The sequence below is a fragment of the Aythya marila genome (genome assembly GCF_965140915.1).
Source record: "Aythya marila genome assembly, chromosome: 3".
In the NCBI taxonomy this organism is placed as follows: domain Eukaryota; kingdom Metazoa; phylum Chordata; class Aves; order Anseriformes; family Anatidae; genus Aythya; species Aythya marila.
This window is the reverse complement of record NC_139044.1, coordinates 31,705,497-31,722,611: the sequence shown is the minus strand read 5'-3', so window position 1 is coordinate 31,722,611 and position 17,115 is coordinate 31,705,497. Positions and strand designations below refer to the sequence as shown.

The window sequence follows — 17,115 nt, the reverse complement described above, 5'->3', positions numbered from 1 at the left end:
CCGGCGCCTGCGTGCGGCCGCCCCTTCCCTTCCCTTCCCTTCCCCTTCCCTCCCTTCCTTTCCCTTCCCTTCCCCGCCCCGGCCCGGCCGCTGGCGCCTGCGCTGCGGCCGCTTCCTGCCGGAGCTTCGCTGCCCGCTGAGGGTGAGGGGGGCCGGGCTGGGGCCGGGGCTGGGGCCGGGACCGGGACGGTTGCAGCAGCCCCGCTCGGGGCTCGTTGCCCCGGGGGCTGGGTCCGCTGGCTCGGCGGCCCGGGTGAGCCCCGGCTTGGGGCTTAGCGCTTCTCGGGAGGGCTTTCTGGCACGGTTGTGGGGTTAATGCCTGCTTTGCTCCGGTGTAGCGGAGCCCCGGGGGCGGTAACGGGGGCGCGGTGCCCCCTGCGCAGGTTGGAAGGTGGTGGGCAGGCTTATGGGGGCTCCCAAGCAAGGCTCTGGTGGTCGTAGGTGACCTGGGGAGAGCCCAGCTGAGGGCTTCGAGGCCCTTCAGCCCCCTGAATGCCTTGTAATTAATTCATCCTACATCGGATCCTGTGCGCCTCGGTGGCACGGCTGAATGTGTGCCTGCGTGCAGGGTGGGGAGCTAGGGCTTGTGGTCCCTAAATCCAGCAGGCGAAGAGATAAGGGATTCATGGATGAGGGATTCAGGACTCTAAAGGCCAGGGAGAAACCACAACTTTTGGCTGGGGAGGAAAGGGAGCAAGGAGCTGTTGGGTCAGACTTGCTCTCTGGAGAGCCTTAGTGCTGCCACTGCTCACTGCGCTTCCCTCTGCTCTCCTTTTGAGGAGTTTTGGGCAGCCAAAATACCTGTGTACCTTAGCGATAGGGAAGACCTCTGAATTCTTTGCAACGTTTTAAAAAAATAATGATCCAGCAAAAGTGTTTGTGAGGTATCAGCAGGAGGGCAGAACATACTTCTGTACGTGGTTATTCCACCTTTGCTGATCTGCCCCTGGTGATGTAAGTAACAAAAAAACACCACGAAATACGGTACCGAGGGGCAGGGAGCCAGGTTGGTGTTACAGGCGCTGTGCTGTGCTAGTTCCTAAAAATTCAGTGCTCGCAGGTGAGTTTAGAACCCCATTACGGTTGTGATATCGGTGTGTCACCCTTCCCTACTGTCTAATGGGGAGCTGATTTATAAACAAGTAAAGTTATTTAATTTAATTCATTTCACTTTAAGAATTTGTTGGGTTTGACCTCAAAGGAGGAAGCAGGGGAGAGCACAGTAAACACCCTGAGAGTACGGGCAGAGCGGTGCAGCTGTAGGAGGATAGCCGTGGGGAGGCACGGTGCTGCTTGTTTGATTTGCCTTTCCTGTTCTACCTGAGATCCAAGTCTTAGCATCGCTAATCTCAGGTTTGGGGTTTGGTGTGATGATTTTTTTTATATATATATTTTTTTTTGGGGGGGGGGTATTTTTGCAGAAGATGGTTGACTTGGTTGACGTTTTGTTTTGTTTTTTAGATATTTCCCCCTCCCTCCCACCCATCAGTTCTGCATTAAACAGCTCCGCTTGCTTTTAAATGTAGTTTGCTGAAGGTGATGTTGCCTGCAGGGTGCTTGCTTACACCAGCGGTGTGCTTTTGGTGGTGCTTTGCTGCTGCCCCCCAGTCAGTGAGCAGGGTCTCAGTGTTGGATGTGTGGTGCTTTGCCTCTAGGGGAGGCGCGCAGTCCTTTGGCTGCTGCCTGTGCTCCAGGCTGCTCTGTTTCAGAGGTGCATTTGTCCACCCTGTAAAGCAAGGCCAGAGGGCTCTGGGAAGTCTTAGATCAGTTATCCCAAATGCTGTCACAGTTCCTGCCTCTCCCAGATTTGTGAGGGATGGGAAATCCTATTTATCCTTTCCACCCCTTGCTCTTCTTGGAGTTAAATATTTTGGGCCACCCTAGAATATCAGCTGCAAAACCGCATTAGGCCACAGAGTTATATCTGCTGTGCGATTTTACTGACTAACATGTTGGTAGGTTATCCTGTGATGTTTAGTGATGCATTCTGAACCAGCACAGATGAGTCTTACTTCTAGAAAACATGTTTCTGTGTTCCTTAATGTGGTGCTGCTGTTCGCATATGTCCCTTCTGTAGCTCTGTTGTGCTCTGGAACTATGTTTGGTAGCATGCAAGCCTCGTGCTGTGCTATTTCTGTGGAGCCCACACTTTGTGTCTCGGGGCATGCACACGTTCTTCAGAAAAGAGAATCATTCGCTTGTTCCTGAAAGCAAAAGACGCTGATTCTGCATTAGTGCTCGTAAGGGGGTCGTCTCCTTCTCGCCTTGTCTGTTGAAGATGTTGAGGAGGTGTCCAGGTTCATGTTTCAGCTTCGGGAATGGGGTCAAGAGTCTTGATTAGGGACAGTTCTTACTCTGTTTTGTGTGAGAGGAGGCAGTGAGATGACTCCTTTAGCTCTTTTGTGTTGCTTTTTTTTTTTTCTTCTTTAGGCAGTGACTTTGGTATATTTTTCCCGGCTCAGAATTTGCACCTTTTAGTTGTCTGTAGGTGCTCTTTTTGCTATTAGCAGCTCTGATCCATGAAGTACTGATGAACGTACTTGGTTGTAAAGCCAATATCATCTGATGTATGTCATCTTCATATTTTCATGTGATTTTCAAAGCTCTATGTTGTTCTACTATACTTCATACTAATACTACAATTTTTATTTCAGAGTCACTACAATCTATGATAAAAGCAGAATTTGACCAGTAATGGAGCTGGCTCATAGTTTGTTGCTGAATGAGGAGGCGCTAGCACAGATCACAGAAGCAAAGAGGCCCGTCTTTATCTTTGAATGGTTAAGGTTTTTGGATAAAGTGCTGGTAGCTGCTAACAAGGTAAGTGGTGTTTTTTTTCCTTTTTCTAAAACATGTATTGATTTTAATATAGAGAAAGCGAATAGATAATATTCAGATAACTGTCTGATCATAACTGTCTGATCCCAGATTCAGCCTCCGTTTTAGTTTGTTGCTTTTAAGTGTTTAACTGTAGGCAGTCAGAGTGACTCTTGCATAAACCACTTAGTTTGGTTCCTTTTCTAAAGTGTCATAAAGTGTCATAAGGTGAAACCTTCCCTTCTGGTGTAGGGATTCTTGATGGTAAAGGGGATTAAAAGATGTTCTGTGCAGGTAATACTGTAATTTTAGTAAGTCATTTAAAGAATGTAAAAAATTACTTAAAGTAACATCCAATTCTGATCATTTAGCATCTGTCTCTGCTGTTACTGGGTGTATCTAAAGCCTCTCTGAATTATGGGGAAGTGAGAGTGGTATAAAGTTTACTTCAGTCTCTTGTATTTTTGCTGGGTGTTGTTTGAAACAAGACTTACTGTGTTAATTTTTGGTCCGTTAACAGACAGATGTCAAGGAAAAGCAGAAGAAACTAGTAGAACAGCTAACAGGACTCATCAGCAGTTCCCCAGGGCCACCTACGCGAAAACTGCTAGCAAAAAATCTGGCTGCTCTCTACAGCATTGGAGACACATTTACTGTTTTTCAGACGCTTGACAAGTGTAATGATATCATCAAGAGCAAAGATGACACGGCAGCCTACCTGCCCACAAAACTGTACGTTCAGTATTACTGGGGAAAGGGGAATGATTTTTTTAAGCAAAGTGGTCATGGATGTTACAGAAAAATCTGCCTGTATATGTGCATGTTTACTTATATTGTTCATGCTTTGGTGGAGTTTATATATGATTGGTGTAGCAGGAAAAAAGAGCAATATGGAGGTTGTGGAGGGCAGGATTTGAAGGTGACAGATACACTTCTGTCTGAAAGTTCGATACTTTCCTCTAGGCAGAGGAGTATCTTATGTTTCTTCACGTGCTTATGCAGTGGAGAGGATGGCAGTAGTTATGCAACGTATAAATAATGCAGTGAAGCAATTCCACCAGTTTTATTGGTGATTGAGCCCAAGTACCCAATTTATGATAGAGCCTGCAGATCGTCAAGCAGGAGCAATTGCCAAGGGAATTGTAACCAAGTGTAGAAGCTTCCCCCCACCTCGAGCATTGCTTGCTTCCATTCCCCTGTCGTAATGTACTGCTTAAGTCTCTCAGAGTCTGTACGCTTGGATGTGGGCGTGCATGTAGATGTGATCCAGCTTGTCTTCATGTATAGGAGCAGAGTCTCACTGGTAGGAATCTGGTTAATGCCACAAGCAACATCTGTTGAAGCTGCTTTAGGGCCCTACCACCTGTGGGGTATCATGTCATATATTCACGGTGTCTAGCAAACCTCCATTTGGGCTGCCTTCAGGCATTACCATAACGGGGTGTAACAACGAAATTTGAAGTAGTCACCGTTTGTGGTGATACTGTCCTTCTTTCATCTGAAACTGTTGCAACTCTGTGAGAAACACCTATAAGTAGAATAGGCTTAGTACTGTCACATGCACAGAAATTCATGCTACCTGTTTAAGTGATAATCAAAAAGGTCTTTTTTTTTTTTTCTATAAGGTTTCAAGCTTTAGTTTTTCATGTTTGTGTAGAAGAGTTGTGTAGGAGACGTGCCAGTTAAGCAGTAGGCTGTAATCAGTTTGTAACACAGTTTTGAGGGGAAAAAAAAAATCCAAGAATTTCAGTTTGGTTTTTTTTTTTATTTTATTTTATTTTGTATTTTTTTTTTTTTAAAAAAAGACTTATTTCTTCATAGTGAAAATGTGCATTTTTTTCAGGATCTATGTCTGTAACTGCCCTGGAGCAATCTGCATATCCAACTGCACTACACTGCTTCCTAATCAAAAATGTCCTGGAAAGGAAAAAAATATATATAAGTGTTTTTGGATACAGTGATTTTTTCAGGGTGTCCATATGTGTTATTGTGTTAGTGCACTATAACTTAAGATACATAAGTTCTTAGGTTTGAAAAAAAAATCTCTCAGTATCTATGAAAATGTACCAAATACATTAGGGAGTGGGGCGTTTCTAGTTCACAACTTTGTTTACCAAGCACCTGTTAATAGAACACAAAATCCTGGTCTTGCTGAGATTTCAGCATGTACTCGTCTTCTCCAGAATTTCTGTGTAGATAATGTAGATCATGTAATAATATCCATTCAAATACGTGTATGTCTTTTTTTTTCATAGGGCTGCTGTGGCATGTGTTGGAGCATTTTACGAAAAAATGGGCAGAATGTTGGGTAGTTCTTTTCCAGAAACAGTGAATAATCTCTTAAAATCTCTGAAAAGTGCAGAGGTAAGTTTTGAAATATTTTACATTTGTGGTCTTGGTTCCATTTAGACTATGCTATGTAGAAAAATGCAAATTACTTGTATCAAGGTAAGCGTGTAAGTGGATTTGTTCTGCAGAGGGAGGGTTGAGAGTTTTGTTATATGCATAGTATAGTAGTTGCTTTATTGTGGCCTCAGTAATTAAAATTGCGAAATGGCTGTATGTACCATTTGAAGGACTGCATTAGTATTTCCACTTGTGTACCTTGTGTAAATGTTCAATTGTTTAAAAATTAAAAAGAAATACTTAAGTTTTTCAACAAAAAAAAATTATGCAGATTGTCAGCAGGATACGTTCTGCCCTGAAAAGAGAGCGTGTATCATCATACTGAGAGAATGTGTTGTGGGTTGTCAGTGGGGCTGATACGACCGAAATAGCTCCGTTTCTTTTGAAATATATGACAGGTTGGAAAGGAGTGCTGATTGTGTAGATCTTGATTCCTGCTTGTCACAGAAAATGTATATGCAGTAATAAACATGAGTAATCCCACTGCTGGAGATAAAGGGGGGACTTATAACAGCGTTGACTATATCAAATAAGTCTGCATTTTGTCCTGACATTAGTTTTCTTCAGCTGTGCCCTTGTATGCTGTGATATCTATATATACAGATAATTTTTTTTTGTGCCCTCTAACGTTAGGTACCTGCCTGTGTGCAGGTATGGTAAGAACCTGTTGACTGTTTGGGCTTCACATTTTCTTATATCATTTGCTTGGGGTTTTGTTTATTTGTTTGTTTTTCCTGAGGCTACGGCAGTTGGGACAGAACAGAAGCAACTTATTTTGGGTCAATTTGTTGGACTATTTGGCCTCTTCTTAATTTATGTTGCACTAGAAGCAGTTCTAGTAAGGTCGTATCTAATGCTTACTGCCATCTCATGCCAGCCAAGTAATGGTTGTACCAGACTTCAGTGAAGTGTTAGCAATGCTTACAAAAATATGCATGTACAGAAGTAGGAAAATGTGGAAATAAACACCTGGCACTTGATTTAAGTGCTATGTCTGTGTTTTTGCATAAATGCTTCTTATGTGTGCAGTCTCAGGGCCGCAGTGAAATCCTGATGAGCTTACAGAAAGTCTTAAGTGGCCTTGGAGGAGCAGCAGCTTCTTGTCACCGTGATATTTATAAGAATGCCCGCTCTCTGTTGACAGACAGATCTATGGCTGTACGATGTGCAGTGGCCAAGGTGGGTGAATTTCTCCCCCAGTTCTAGAAATTCTTTGTTCTGTGACTGTGAAGTGTCTGCATCTGAACTTTGACCTGTTGCTTATCATGGGAAACTTGACCATTGCTTGGGAGAGATAAGTCCTTACTGGTTAATACCGAAGGCTCAGGCATTTGACTTAGTGCTTCACATGTACTGAGGTACAGCGGTATTGGCTTCCACTCTTGATAAATAAATAATGAAAGAGTAAATTAACTGTGGGTCACAGTAGGAGAGATTTTGAGTAACACAGTTGCTTTTTTTGTGTTTTCCTTTTACTTTTTAATTTGTGTCAACCTATTCCATGATTATTCTGATTGTTCAGATAAGTTTTCAGTTAATTGGGAGTGTGAGGAAAAAAGTCAAGATATTAATATTAAAATACTTGCTGAATAAACCTGACAATTACACCAATACCTAGATAAAGGGTAAGAATAGTCTCTATTGGTGCTCAGCAAGTTTTTTTTTTTTTTTTTCTCTTCCTCCTTCAGTGTCTGCTGGAATTACAAAATGAAGCGGTGTTTATGTGGACAGCTGAACTAGAGAATGTTGCGACCCTGTGCTTCAAAGCTCTGGAAAACTCAAACTATGGCGTGCGAGTTGCAGTGTCAAAGCTGTTGGGGACAGTCATGGCTACAGCATTGATACCAAAACAAGCAACAGGTACGTTCCTTCTGGATTCTATTTCCAAATGGACAAGCTGCATCTTCAGTGTCATGTTATGTGACAGTGTTGCATGATACATTGTTATTCTAGTACATAGACATGTGTAGTTGATTTGTTTGGTTTTATAAGCTCTTAGCTTAAAAAAAAAGTAAAGTGTTCAGTTTTGCTGTTGTAGTTGGGGGGAAAAAAAAAGTCAAGCTATCAAAATCATTTGGGAATAGTAGCTTATTTTGTAAGCATAAAAAGCAGCTGCTACCTGAAATGTTGTCTAGATTTATGTTGCAAGACAGTTTTGAATTGGTAATAGAGATTTTGAGATGATTGCTTGTGTTGTTTGGAGCTTTAAGATTAAATGATTGCTTTTCTCTTCGCAAAAGTGATGCGGCAGAATGTGAAGAGAGCTACACTTGAGGAAGTCTTGGAACTTATGGCCACTGGATTTTTGCGGGGAGGGTCTGGTTTCCTAAAGAGTGGTGGAGAGATGTTAAAAGTAGGAGGATCTGTCAACAGGGAAGTGCGAGTTGGTGTTACTCAGGTTTGTGATAAGCTTTGTATTCTGTAGTATTTTAGTATCTGTAGTATTTATTTATTTTAAATTAAGTAACATTTGTACATTAACTGTAACTCTTTTAGGATTTATTTGTGGTCTTTGTTTATAATAACTCACAAGGCTAGTTTGGCTCACCTGGTTTGTGGATGTATATATATAGTGTCATTCCTCTAAGATACGTTATTCCTGTTGATTCAAACATGTGCTTAGGAATGTTTATTTGATTTAATCAGTGTGTTTTAGGTGTGATTAGCTTGTTAAAAAAAAAAAAAATTTGAAAAATTAGCATCTTAAAGACTGGCTCCCTGTTTTCATTCTATTTCCTTTTAGACAGGGAAAATACTTCTCTCCTTTTGTGTGTGCTGGTTCTCCTGGTTGCTGCGTCAAGTTTGCTGCCCTAGCTTGTTAAATTATGTTTCTTCTCTCCATATGTCTTTTCTGAGTAGGTGAAATCTGAATACAGAAGCTTTCCTTTTCTAATAAAGGAAGGTAGCAGCAGCATAACCTCAAATTCAGGCATTCCCAGTCTGACGTGTATTTCAATATGCTGCAGTATCTTAACAGAACTCACTTTTTTTTTTTAATCCTAGGGTATTTTGTGAAGCCTTTTTTTTTTTTTTTTTAAGTCGTTTCTTAGGTGAACTTGTCAAATGCTCAGTCTTGATCATAAATTAAAACGTGTTCATGTTGCTATTTGCATTATTATTATTTAAACACATTTTTAAGAAGAGACATATTTAGAGCAATGTACAGGCCTTGTCATCAAGAGCATTTTGCACTTCAAAGTATACGTAGCAGTATTGGAGCTGTTCTTGGTACTGGAAGCAATTTGGCTTCAAAGGCTTGGCTGATGGGTTGATTCATCCTGCTTAGCCCTATTAAGGTTGCATATAACTGCCCCTGCTATCACTACTGTACTGCAATATGCATGGATATTACTTCAGTTGTTAGGCTCTTGTTTCTGTTTTAATTGGATCTGTATGTAACTTCTGAATTTGCAGGCCTATGTTGTCTTTGTTACAACATTAGGAGGTCAGTGGTTGGAGCGCAACTTTGCTACGTTTTTGTCCCATGTGCTCGATCTGGTCTCCCATCCTCGTGCAACCCAGACCCACGTGGAAGCAGTGTATTCTCGAAGATGCGTGTCCTTTATCCTGAGAGCAACTGTGGGCAGCTTACTGGGGGAGAAAGCACAGATTGCAGCTGCCAAAGATATATGTCAAGCTATTGGTAAACAAATGAAAGCAGTGGGTGAGAAACTTTTCTTTTTTTTTTTTTCTGTATTTGAGAGCTGTTGAAAATCATTGTTGTTACATCATCTCAACCTTTTTTCTTTCTTCTACTGTGAGAAGTAATTTTATTGCTATGGTAAAAATAATTCATCTGCTTTCTGTTTGAAATTTTCTATCCAAAATGTAACTTGTACTTAAAAGGTGACTGTGTAAAAGTGTCTTGTTATCCTCTGTCTGGTGGATTTTGGAATTGCATTTGCTTAGAATGCAAGATGGGGAACAGAAGTGTGTTTTTGCGATTAATCTTGGGATAGGTTGTATTGAAAGTTGGGCAGAGTACTGCTGAAGAACATGTAGGTCAGATAACATCCTTGTATATCCCCTGCTAATATCCATGCTGATATCCAGCTGGATTTTATAGGTGACAAATAAAGATGTAATCTGAAAACCGGAATTAGAGAGGATAACTGTGGCCTCTTGAATATGTAATCTCTCATAAAATGAGAGATTACATCATGATTACACATCTCAAAACTATCATTTGTTTCTTATAAAACAGTTAATTTGAGCTAGAGATTGAGAAGGGAAGCTGGAATTGCACAACAGTGCATTTAGCAAACAACTTTTTTTTCTTCTAATGCCACCATCTAATTTGTTTTTAAAATTGATGTTTAATGTATGGAATTGCAATTGTTTTTAAAATTTTTGCAGATTATTCTCTTAACTTTTTTTGGTAGGGAAGGTATGTCTGAAGTTGGAACTTTAATATTTATTGCAGTCGGAACCCTTGTGCTCCCAGGGGAGAGTCTATCAGAAATGATAGTTCTGAGATAAAACGGTTGCAGAAATTACTCCTCCTGCCACCTGCTTATCAAAGTTAGAGAGAATTCCATTATGTTTTTGGATGATGGGATGACCTGCTTTTTTTTTTTTATATATTTTCCAATGAATTTGATAAGTTAGAGGTATTTTTACTTGGTAATGATTGCTTCCCTTCATATAAGGGGGATCTTTTGTTAAATTTATAGTGTAGAAGATACATAAATTTTAAGCTGATATTGAAATCCATTTTCTTAGAAGTGACAGTTGCAGCTTCCTTACCCATCAGGTAAGGAATCCCATCCCTTACTCTGTTGCTCCTGGGACATTGTGCAGGAGAAAAAAACATGAAGTGAGATCTATGAAATTAATTGGATAGCTCTAAGATCATTTAGTTATCATAATTTTTTAATATTGCTCTGATTTAATTTTTTTTTTTAAGTTTTATTCCATATATATTCATGCAAATTCATATACAGAATATAGATGTGACAAGATTGTGGTCCTAATTACTTCATCTGTAGGTATGTGTGTATACATAGATACAATACACACATGCTGCATGTGGATATGCTTACTTTTGCTGGGTTACAGTATGAATCCTACCTCTTAGTGCAGTGCCATCCACAGCAACTTCTGGGCATGTGTTTTTCATGGACTCTGGATGATTATGTTTGGCTGGTAGCTTTAAAACTTATTTTTCTTCAGGATGCATTTGCTTTGTGAGCTCATGCTACAGGCAAACTTGTGTTTTTATTATAATATTTAGGGTTGATGTTAAAACTCAGTTTTCCCTTCCTATCCTGTATATGTTATATCCTGTATATGTGATTCAAATGGTAGTTAAATGGGATACTTTTCTTTTCTGCAGAAGCAGTTGTGAATGATGCTAACAGTGAAAATAAAGCAGGAGCTGCCGATATAGCTGCAAGCCAGCATGTAATGGTGTGTGCTCTCCAAGAACTGGGTAGTCTGGTTCAGAGTCTGAATGCCACTGCATCTCCTCTTATTCAAGAACCCTCTATAGGTATGCAGGTAAACTTAAATAGGTTGAGATATTTGAGCAGTGGATATGAAATATGATTACAATCTAGTTAAATAGAAAATTAATGTGTAAGAAAGAAATCAATTAAACTGTCATCCCCTGTAGTACTCTATAGCTGAGTTTGTTCTGCTCACTGTGTATAGTACCCTAACTTTAGTTTGACGGTTTTAAGTAACTTTTTTGATGGAAGTTTTGCCTAAAGCTCCTTTTCAAGATGAGTAAAATTGTGATTTTTAGCATCAATGAGTTTCCAATAATGGTATTAAAGGAAATAGATTGTTTTACTGTACAAGGTCTGAAATACATGCTTCTGGAAAGCAGTATTTCCTTGATAGATTTTATTTTATTTTTTTAACCTGAAGACTAGGGGCATTTTGTCAGGAGATGAAGCTGTGGATAGTCCCGTTTAAAAAGCTTGTTATTTAACCTGAGTTGACCAAGGCTGGTGTGGGATTTTCTTCTTGCTTGTTTTAACATCTGAATCCACATTTGTAATGTGGAACTGTAGTCCTTATTTTTTTATTTTATTTTTTTTTTTTTTGGTTTGTGGATACCCATGTTTTTTTCCAGCGGAACTGCAAGCTAATGCTAATAATGCTTCTGGGTTTCCTTAAAGAAAAAGGCAAAGTTATAAAAACTCAAGTACTGCAGTTCTGGCATTCTTAAATTTCATGTTGCCTGTCTAATATTGATGCAGTTTACGTGTTTACGCATGTGAAAAAGCATATTGTAATTTTAAAACTATAAACTCTTTCCTGTAGGCCTGTTGGAGACAGTAACTTCAGTTCTTCTTCATCCCAGCATGGCTGCTCGACTTGCTGCCGCATGGTGTTTGCGGTGTGTAGCTGTGGCGTTGCCTTTTCAGTTGACTCCGTTTTTAGATAGATGTGCAGAAAGACTCAACAATCTGAAGACTTCCCCTGAAGCTGTCAGTGGCTACAGTTTTGCAATGGCTGCTTTATTAGGTGGTGTGCATCAGTGTCCCTTAGGCATTCCTCATGCTAAAGGAAAGGTGAGATAATTATCTTCAGGTGGGAGTGCACAGAGAGAGCTTTTTTTTTCAAGAAGTAATTGTTTTGCAAAATGTCTAACATAGTAACAAGTTAAAGGGTCATGAAATTGGCCTTGTACCTAGCAAGAGCAATGGTCAGAGTGCTTGTTTGTAGCATTTCAGTTAAAATATTTACCAGCTTTTTTTTCCCATCCCTCTTCCAAATTTGCATTCTTGTTGGTCATATTAATGAATAATTACTCAAAAGAATGTTACTGTCTGTATTGTCATGTGCAAAGGCCAATTATCTGTATGAAATGTAACCTGCTCTTTATAGAAGATCGATTTAAATTTTACATAAGATTAGTAAGAGTGAATTTGTAGGAGTGGCTTAGTTTATTTTTTTGAAATCCATTTTTATGACATTGCAGATGGTGGTTAGTATTGCTGAGGATCTGTTACGAACTGCTGCACAGAACAGCAGACTTTCCTTGCAACGGACTCAAGCTGGATGGCTTTTACTTGGAGCACTTATGACTTTAGGTTTGTAAAAACAGTTGTATTTGGTTTTGTAATAATGCTTGCCCAACGTTTCTGGTTATCCACTCTAGCAAATAGTTGCTATGTATAATCAGTACAGTGTCTAGTACTAGGGCATTGATACCACTGGAAGCAGTGTTAGTTCATTTGTGTCAGCGGTGATGTTCATGATGCAGAAATACTAGAGTTCATGTAAGCTGAAGGGTAATAGAAGGTGACATAACTTTAAAAAAAAAAAAAATCTACTCTGGTTGTTTTTGCTTTGTTTTGGAAACCTAGCATTTAGTCATTCTATGAAAAGTACTAATCAGTTCGGTGGTGCACAAGAAACAAACTGCAAATAAAATATAATTAGCCTTTCAATAAGCTGCAAGCATATCATGGGTGAGCAGTAATACTGATTAGGGGTGTTAACAGTTTAAAAGCTATTCAGTTGTCTTTAAAAACAAAACAAAGCAGCCTTATGTATGACTGTTTATATATGCCATCACAGAAATATTGGATGCTATATTTTCATAGAATCATAGAATCATAGAATATCCTGAGTTGGAAGGGACCCTTAAGGATCATCAAGTCCAACCTGCCAATTTTGGCAGGTTATAAAGTGAATTTTATGAATTTTGCAGCAATCTTTTTTTGTTCATTTGTTTCTGGTTTTATAATGGAAAATGTGATAAAGCTTTGATATGTTCTTCAGTATCTTGATCTCTCAGCAAATGCCATTTATGTTTTGTATTCTCTACATCATTCCATTTTTGCCAACATTTTGCTAACAGTGTAGCACTATTTTGCTTGTCCTCCAATATATTTGTAATGCAATTGCATTGGATTTTTTAGAGCTTTTTCAGAAGCTTTCTTTAAATTTGACTGAAAACTATATTTACAGTCAGTAACTGTCATTTATTTTTCTATCATATGAATAAGTTGCAATAGGCTAAAGAGCTTGCCTTCGTAACAGTAATATAAAAATAAGACTTGAAAGTCAGAATAAAAAGACAAGTGTCAGCAGTTACATATATGATTCAACATAGATTTGGCTAGTCCCTATTTTTAGTACTAATATCAACAAACAGACTTATCTTCACTGTATAGAACATTTTAACCTATGAATGAGAGAACAGTGAAGAATAAAGGAGATTCAAGTAGGGAGATGTAGGAAGAGAAGGGAAGTAAGAGAAAAATAGTTACAAGAGCAGATGCCTTCATGGCAGATTTTTTGTGCTTAGTTTAATACAAATTTTTATTATACAGTCTTCTATTGATTTATTTTTATAAATAGGTCCTTCTGTTGTTCGATATCATCTCCCTAAGATGTTGCTGCTATGGCGAAATGTGTTTCCACGTTCTCTGAAGGAGCTGGAGGCAGAAAAGGCAAGAGGGGATTCTTTCACATGGCAAGTAACATTGGAAGGCCGTGCTGGAGCTCTGTGTGGTAAGAATTTGAAATTTCAGAATTTACAAGCACACAGTAAAACAGAACATGGTCCTAAATATTACAGAGAAATCTGCCTTAGCTTCCCTTCTTTCTCTGAACACGAGTAAGACTTGTCAAATTTTCACCAGGGACCTATTTTTGGTATGTAGTCTTATGAATATGTCACACATTGAATAAATATTTTTAATTGCTGCTTTTTTATATCATCTTAGGATCTGTATGTTGCTTTATACTTCTGAGTAAAATTTTAATTTATATTTTGTTAATAGCTATGAGAAGTTTTGTTGCTCACTGTCCTGAGCTCCTTACTGAGGATGTGATCAGGAAGCTGATGACACCCATAGAATGTGCCATGACAATGATGTCACAGTAAGTAGACAGTTTAAAAAAAAAGATGTATTTGTGTTATCTTTAGAAGCACATTGTGAGATAAAGAAATGGTCTTTTGAAAAAAAAAAAAAAATATATATATATATATATATCAGTACTGAGAGGAAGTTACTGATCTATTCTTCTGCTGTTTCTGCTTTTTGTTCATGTTTATTTTTACCCAGAGCTGAAATACTAGGACTACTTTGTTTTAATTCATGTTCCCAATTTTTGTTTTCTTAACTGTGTTTTGGATTTTCAATGAGCTTTTTTACTTCCAGGTTTGCTTCATGTTGAAAAGACAAGAAAGTTAAGTTACTGGTATACTAGATGTTAATCAATAAATATACTTTTACAAAAGGTACTAATTAAAGGATTTGAAATATTTTACAGAATAAAAGATAAAACACAGGTTGGGCTTCTTTGTTGTTGTTGTTTTCTTTTGTTTAAGCAGCAGTTTAAATTGAAATTAAAAAAATTTTTTTTTTTTTTGGAATTATTTCCAAGAATTAGTTATATGAGTAATGCTGAAGTAACTCATCAGAGTAGTTTGTTGAACACTGTTTTCCTTTTCTGGCTAGTGGCATATCTTCTCAAAAGAAATAAGAAATATTCTTTTCAGTAACTGCAATGTTTCTGTCTATCTCTGTTTTTGGATTCTGTAGCATTCCATCGGTAATTAAAGCACATGGAGCTCATCTGAAAGCTAGTGCAGCGATGGTCCGTTTAAGACTTTATGATATATTGGCTTTATTACCTCCAAAGACATATGAAGGTATGTTGTGGGTTTTTTTGACAGTGATTGTTAAAGTAAAAGTTGTACTTTGAGTGTCTTTTTGGTGATATCTTTATTTGACCTGCCACGTAGCACTAGGTGGCTGAGTAAAAAGTACACATCTGTCTTTTCCTAAAAGTTTAAAAAAGCAAATTGAGTCCAACCAGGCATATATAAAGACTTCCACAGAACTGCAGTTTCAACCAAATATCTGTTTCCTTGCTTAAATGTGCAAACATTTATTAATTCATTATGTCTACATGATCATGTGGATGAGCCAGATTTTGCAGAATCTGGATTGTCATCCTGAGGGGGCTGGCCTGATCTGTAGCTGAAATGTTTTGGATAAAAAGCAATAATGATACTTTTTAATGTCTGTTGTCTTAGGATCATTTAATGCACTTCTTCGTGAATTGGTAGCAGAATTTACTTTGACAGACAACTCTGCTAATACAACCACATCACTCCTGAGGTCTCTTTGTCATTACGATGACAGTGTTCTTCTTGGCTCTTGGCTGCAGGAAACTGATCATAAGTCCATTGAAGACCAGGTAATGTAAAAACAGAAGAATATGAATACAAAAAAGAAGCAAGTATTGCTATGGGAATCTCTCTTGATAAAGTTTTTCAGATAAGCTACCAGTGTTGACACAATTACCTTTTTTTTTTTTTTTTTTTTTTTTTTTTTTGTATGGCTCCTGGAAACAAATGGCACACTGGGAACAATTCATTAATTCATTCACTATGTTCTCTAGACAAATAACTGTTCTGAGAATTGGCTGAACTGTGCCATCATAAATTTTTGCAGCTCAACTTCTCAGAAATGTCCTGGGTGAGATGGGGAGCTGAAAACGCTGCTTCTGCTGCAGTCTATTTAATAATGGCAAGATTTCTCAGAAAGCAGCTGCTTGGTCACATTTTAGTTTTTAATCATATCAAAGTCTCAAGAGAAGTTTACTCTTTCCCAACCTTTTAAGAAGAATATAGAGCTACAAGACTCATGTTTTGTTTCATGATGAGATAATGAAAAAGCTGTGAAAACTTTTTTTTTTTTTTTTTTTTTTAAAGAAAGTAGTCAATTGATTAGATGTGTTTCCTGAAAGAATGATGGTTAGGAAGTATTTTCATGGTGATAGGAATGCTAGTAATCATAATACCATTTCTAAATTTTTCTGGGTAGAGAATCATTACAACCCAAATGGACCATTTAGTATACTGTATTGTAGCTCAGTGCTCTGAGTGAATGAATAATCTTTTTTCTGAAATGTCGGTTTGTGGTCAGAAGCTGCTACTTCAGAAGGTGCTATGGGTATCAGAAATTAAATACATACATGTATCTGATTTCCATATCCTCTACCAGGAGTCATAGTTTGTGCACTTACCCAGATGCTAACTGGTTTTACCCTCAGGGATTTAACTGGCCCTGTAAATGCTAATGCATGCATGCATGGAGACACTGCAGTTGCTTTTAATTGTTTGTAAGGTAGTTTATTGTTCTTAGCTACTGCATACATCTTTTGGTTATCTCTAGATAAGATTTTTATTTGTAAAGGTATATTCAGAGGTATTCACATATTATGTGGCATTTTGCAGCTTCAGCCTAACAGTGCATCTGGAAGTGGTGCTTTGGAGCATGATCCATCTTCGATTTATTTGCGTATCCCTGCTGGTGAAGCTGTACCTGGCCCCCTTCCGCTAGGAGTATCTGTCATTGATGCATCTGTGGCTCTCTTTGGTGTGGTTTTTCCTCATGTCTCTTACAAACATAGGTCAGTTTACATTTATATTCAAATTCAAAATTCAATGAGGTCTGTACTGTTTTTAGCTATGAAAAGATCTGGCTGGGGAACTGCAGAGTAGCTACGTATCTAGATTGTTCATTGTACTCCTGATCTTGGTATCTTTTAGGGAATGCTCCTCACAGTAACACTTCACAGCATGAGGTTAAATGGGAAAAATAATAGGAACAGTAATAGGAACATGGAACCTAACATTGTTTTGAATGGTAGCGGAGAGGCAGCATTTTTCCAGTCTTGCCCTCATAACTTTCTAGTTATACAGCCAAATGTATCTGAATAATGGCTTTCTCTTTGTGGTGTTTTCTCCAAAAATGGGGATGAATTAATCTAAAAGAAGAGTCAGCAAAGTGACGTTCAAAATAACACTACCTTTTCTGCCTAAGGTGAATGCCTTCTGCAGCCCCTGAAGCATAAATTCTATGACCCAACTTAAAAGGCCTTTTGGTTGTGTGCAGTTTTTACCAGCTGTGTTTT

At 38.5% G+C, this 17,115-nt stretch overlaps 1 protein-coding gene across 3 annotated transcripts in view; it reads left to right on the top strand.

Annotated features, from left to right (window-relative positions):
* The first annotated feature begins 90 nt into the window (after positions 1 to 90).
* The window catches only part of HEATR5B (HEAT repeat containing 5B), a 56,760-nt gene continuing 39,735 nt past the window's right edge, over positions 91 to 17,115 (top strand). The window contains exons 1-16 of one of the 3 annotated variants that reach the window (XM_082756419.1): positions 91 to 142; positions 2,655 to 2,820; positions 3,338 to 3,549; positions 5,073 to 5,181; positions 6,253 to 6,402; positions 6,912 to 7,083; positions 7,464 to 7,621; positions 8,638 to 8,887; positions 10,559 to 10,714; positions 11,494 to 11,744; positions 12,155 to 12,266; positions 13,543 to 13,695; positions 13,968 to 14,067; positions 14,733 to 14,842; positions 15,230 to 15,393; positions 16,436 to 16,611. In XM_082756419.1, the coding sequence (XP_082612545.1) occupies positions 2,695 to 2,820; positions 3,338 to 3,549; positions 5,073 to 5,181; positions 6,253 to 6,402; positions 6,912 to 7,083; positions 7,464 to 7,621; positions 8,638 to 8,887; positions 10,559 to 10,714; positions 11,494 to 11,744; positions 12,155 to 12,266; positions 13,543 to 13,695; positions 13,968 to 14,067; positions 14,733 to 14,842; positions 15,230 to 15,393; positions 16,436 to 16,611 (2,399 nt within the window). In that variant the 5' untranslated portion in view covers positions 91 to 142; positions 2,655 to 2,694. Of the gene's footprint in view, positions 143 to 189; positions 254 to 2,276; positions 2,568 to 2,654; positions 2,821 to 3,337; positions 3,550 to 5,072; positions 5,182 to 6,252; positions 6,403 to 6,911; positions 7,084 to 7,463; positions 7,622 to 8,637; positions 8,888 to 10,558; positions 10,715 to 11,493; positions 11,745 to 12,154; positions 12,267 to 13,542; positions 13,696 to 13,967; positions 14,068 to 14,732; positions 14,843 to 15,229; positions 15,394 to 16,435; positions 16,612 to 17,115 lie in introns of those variants that run through there. The other 2 variants (XM_082756421.1, XM_082756420.1) reach the window with 2 other exon arrangements.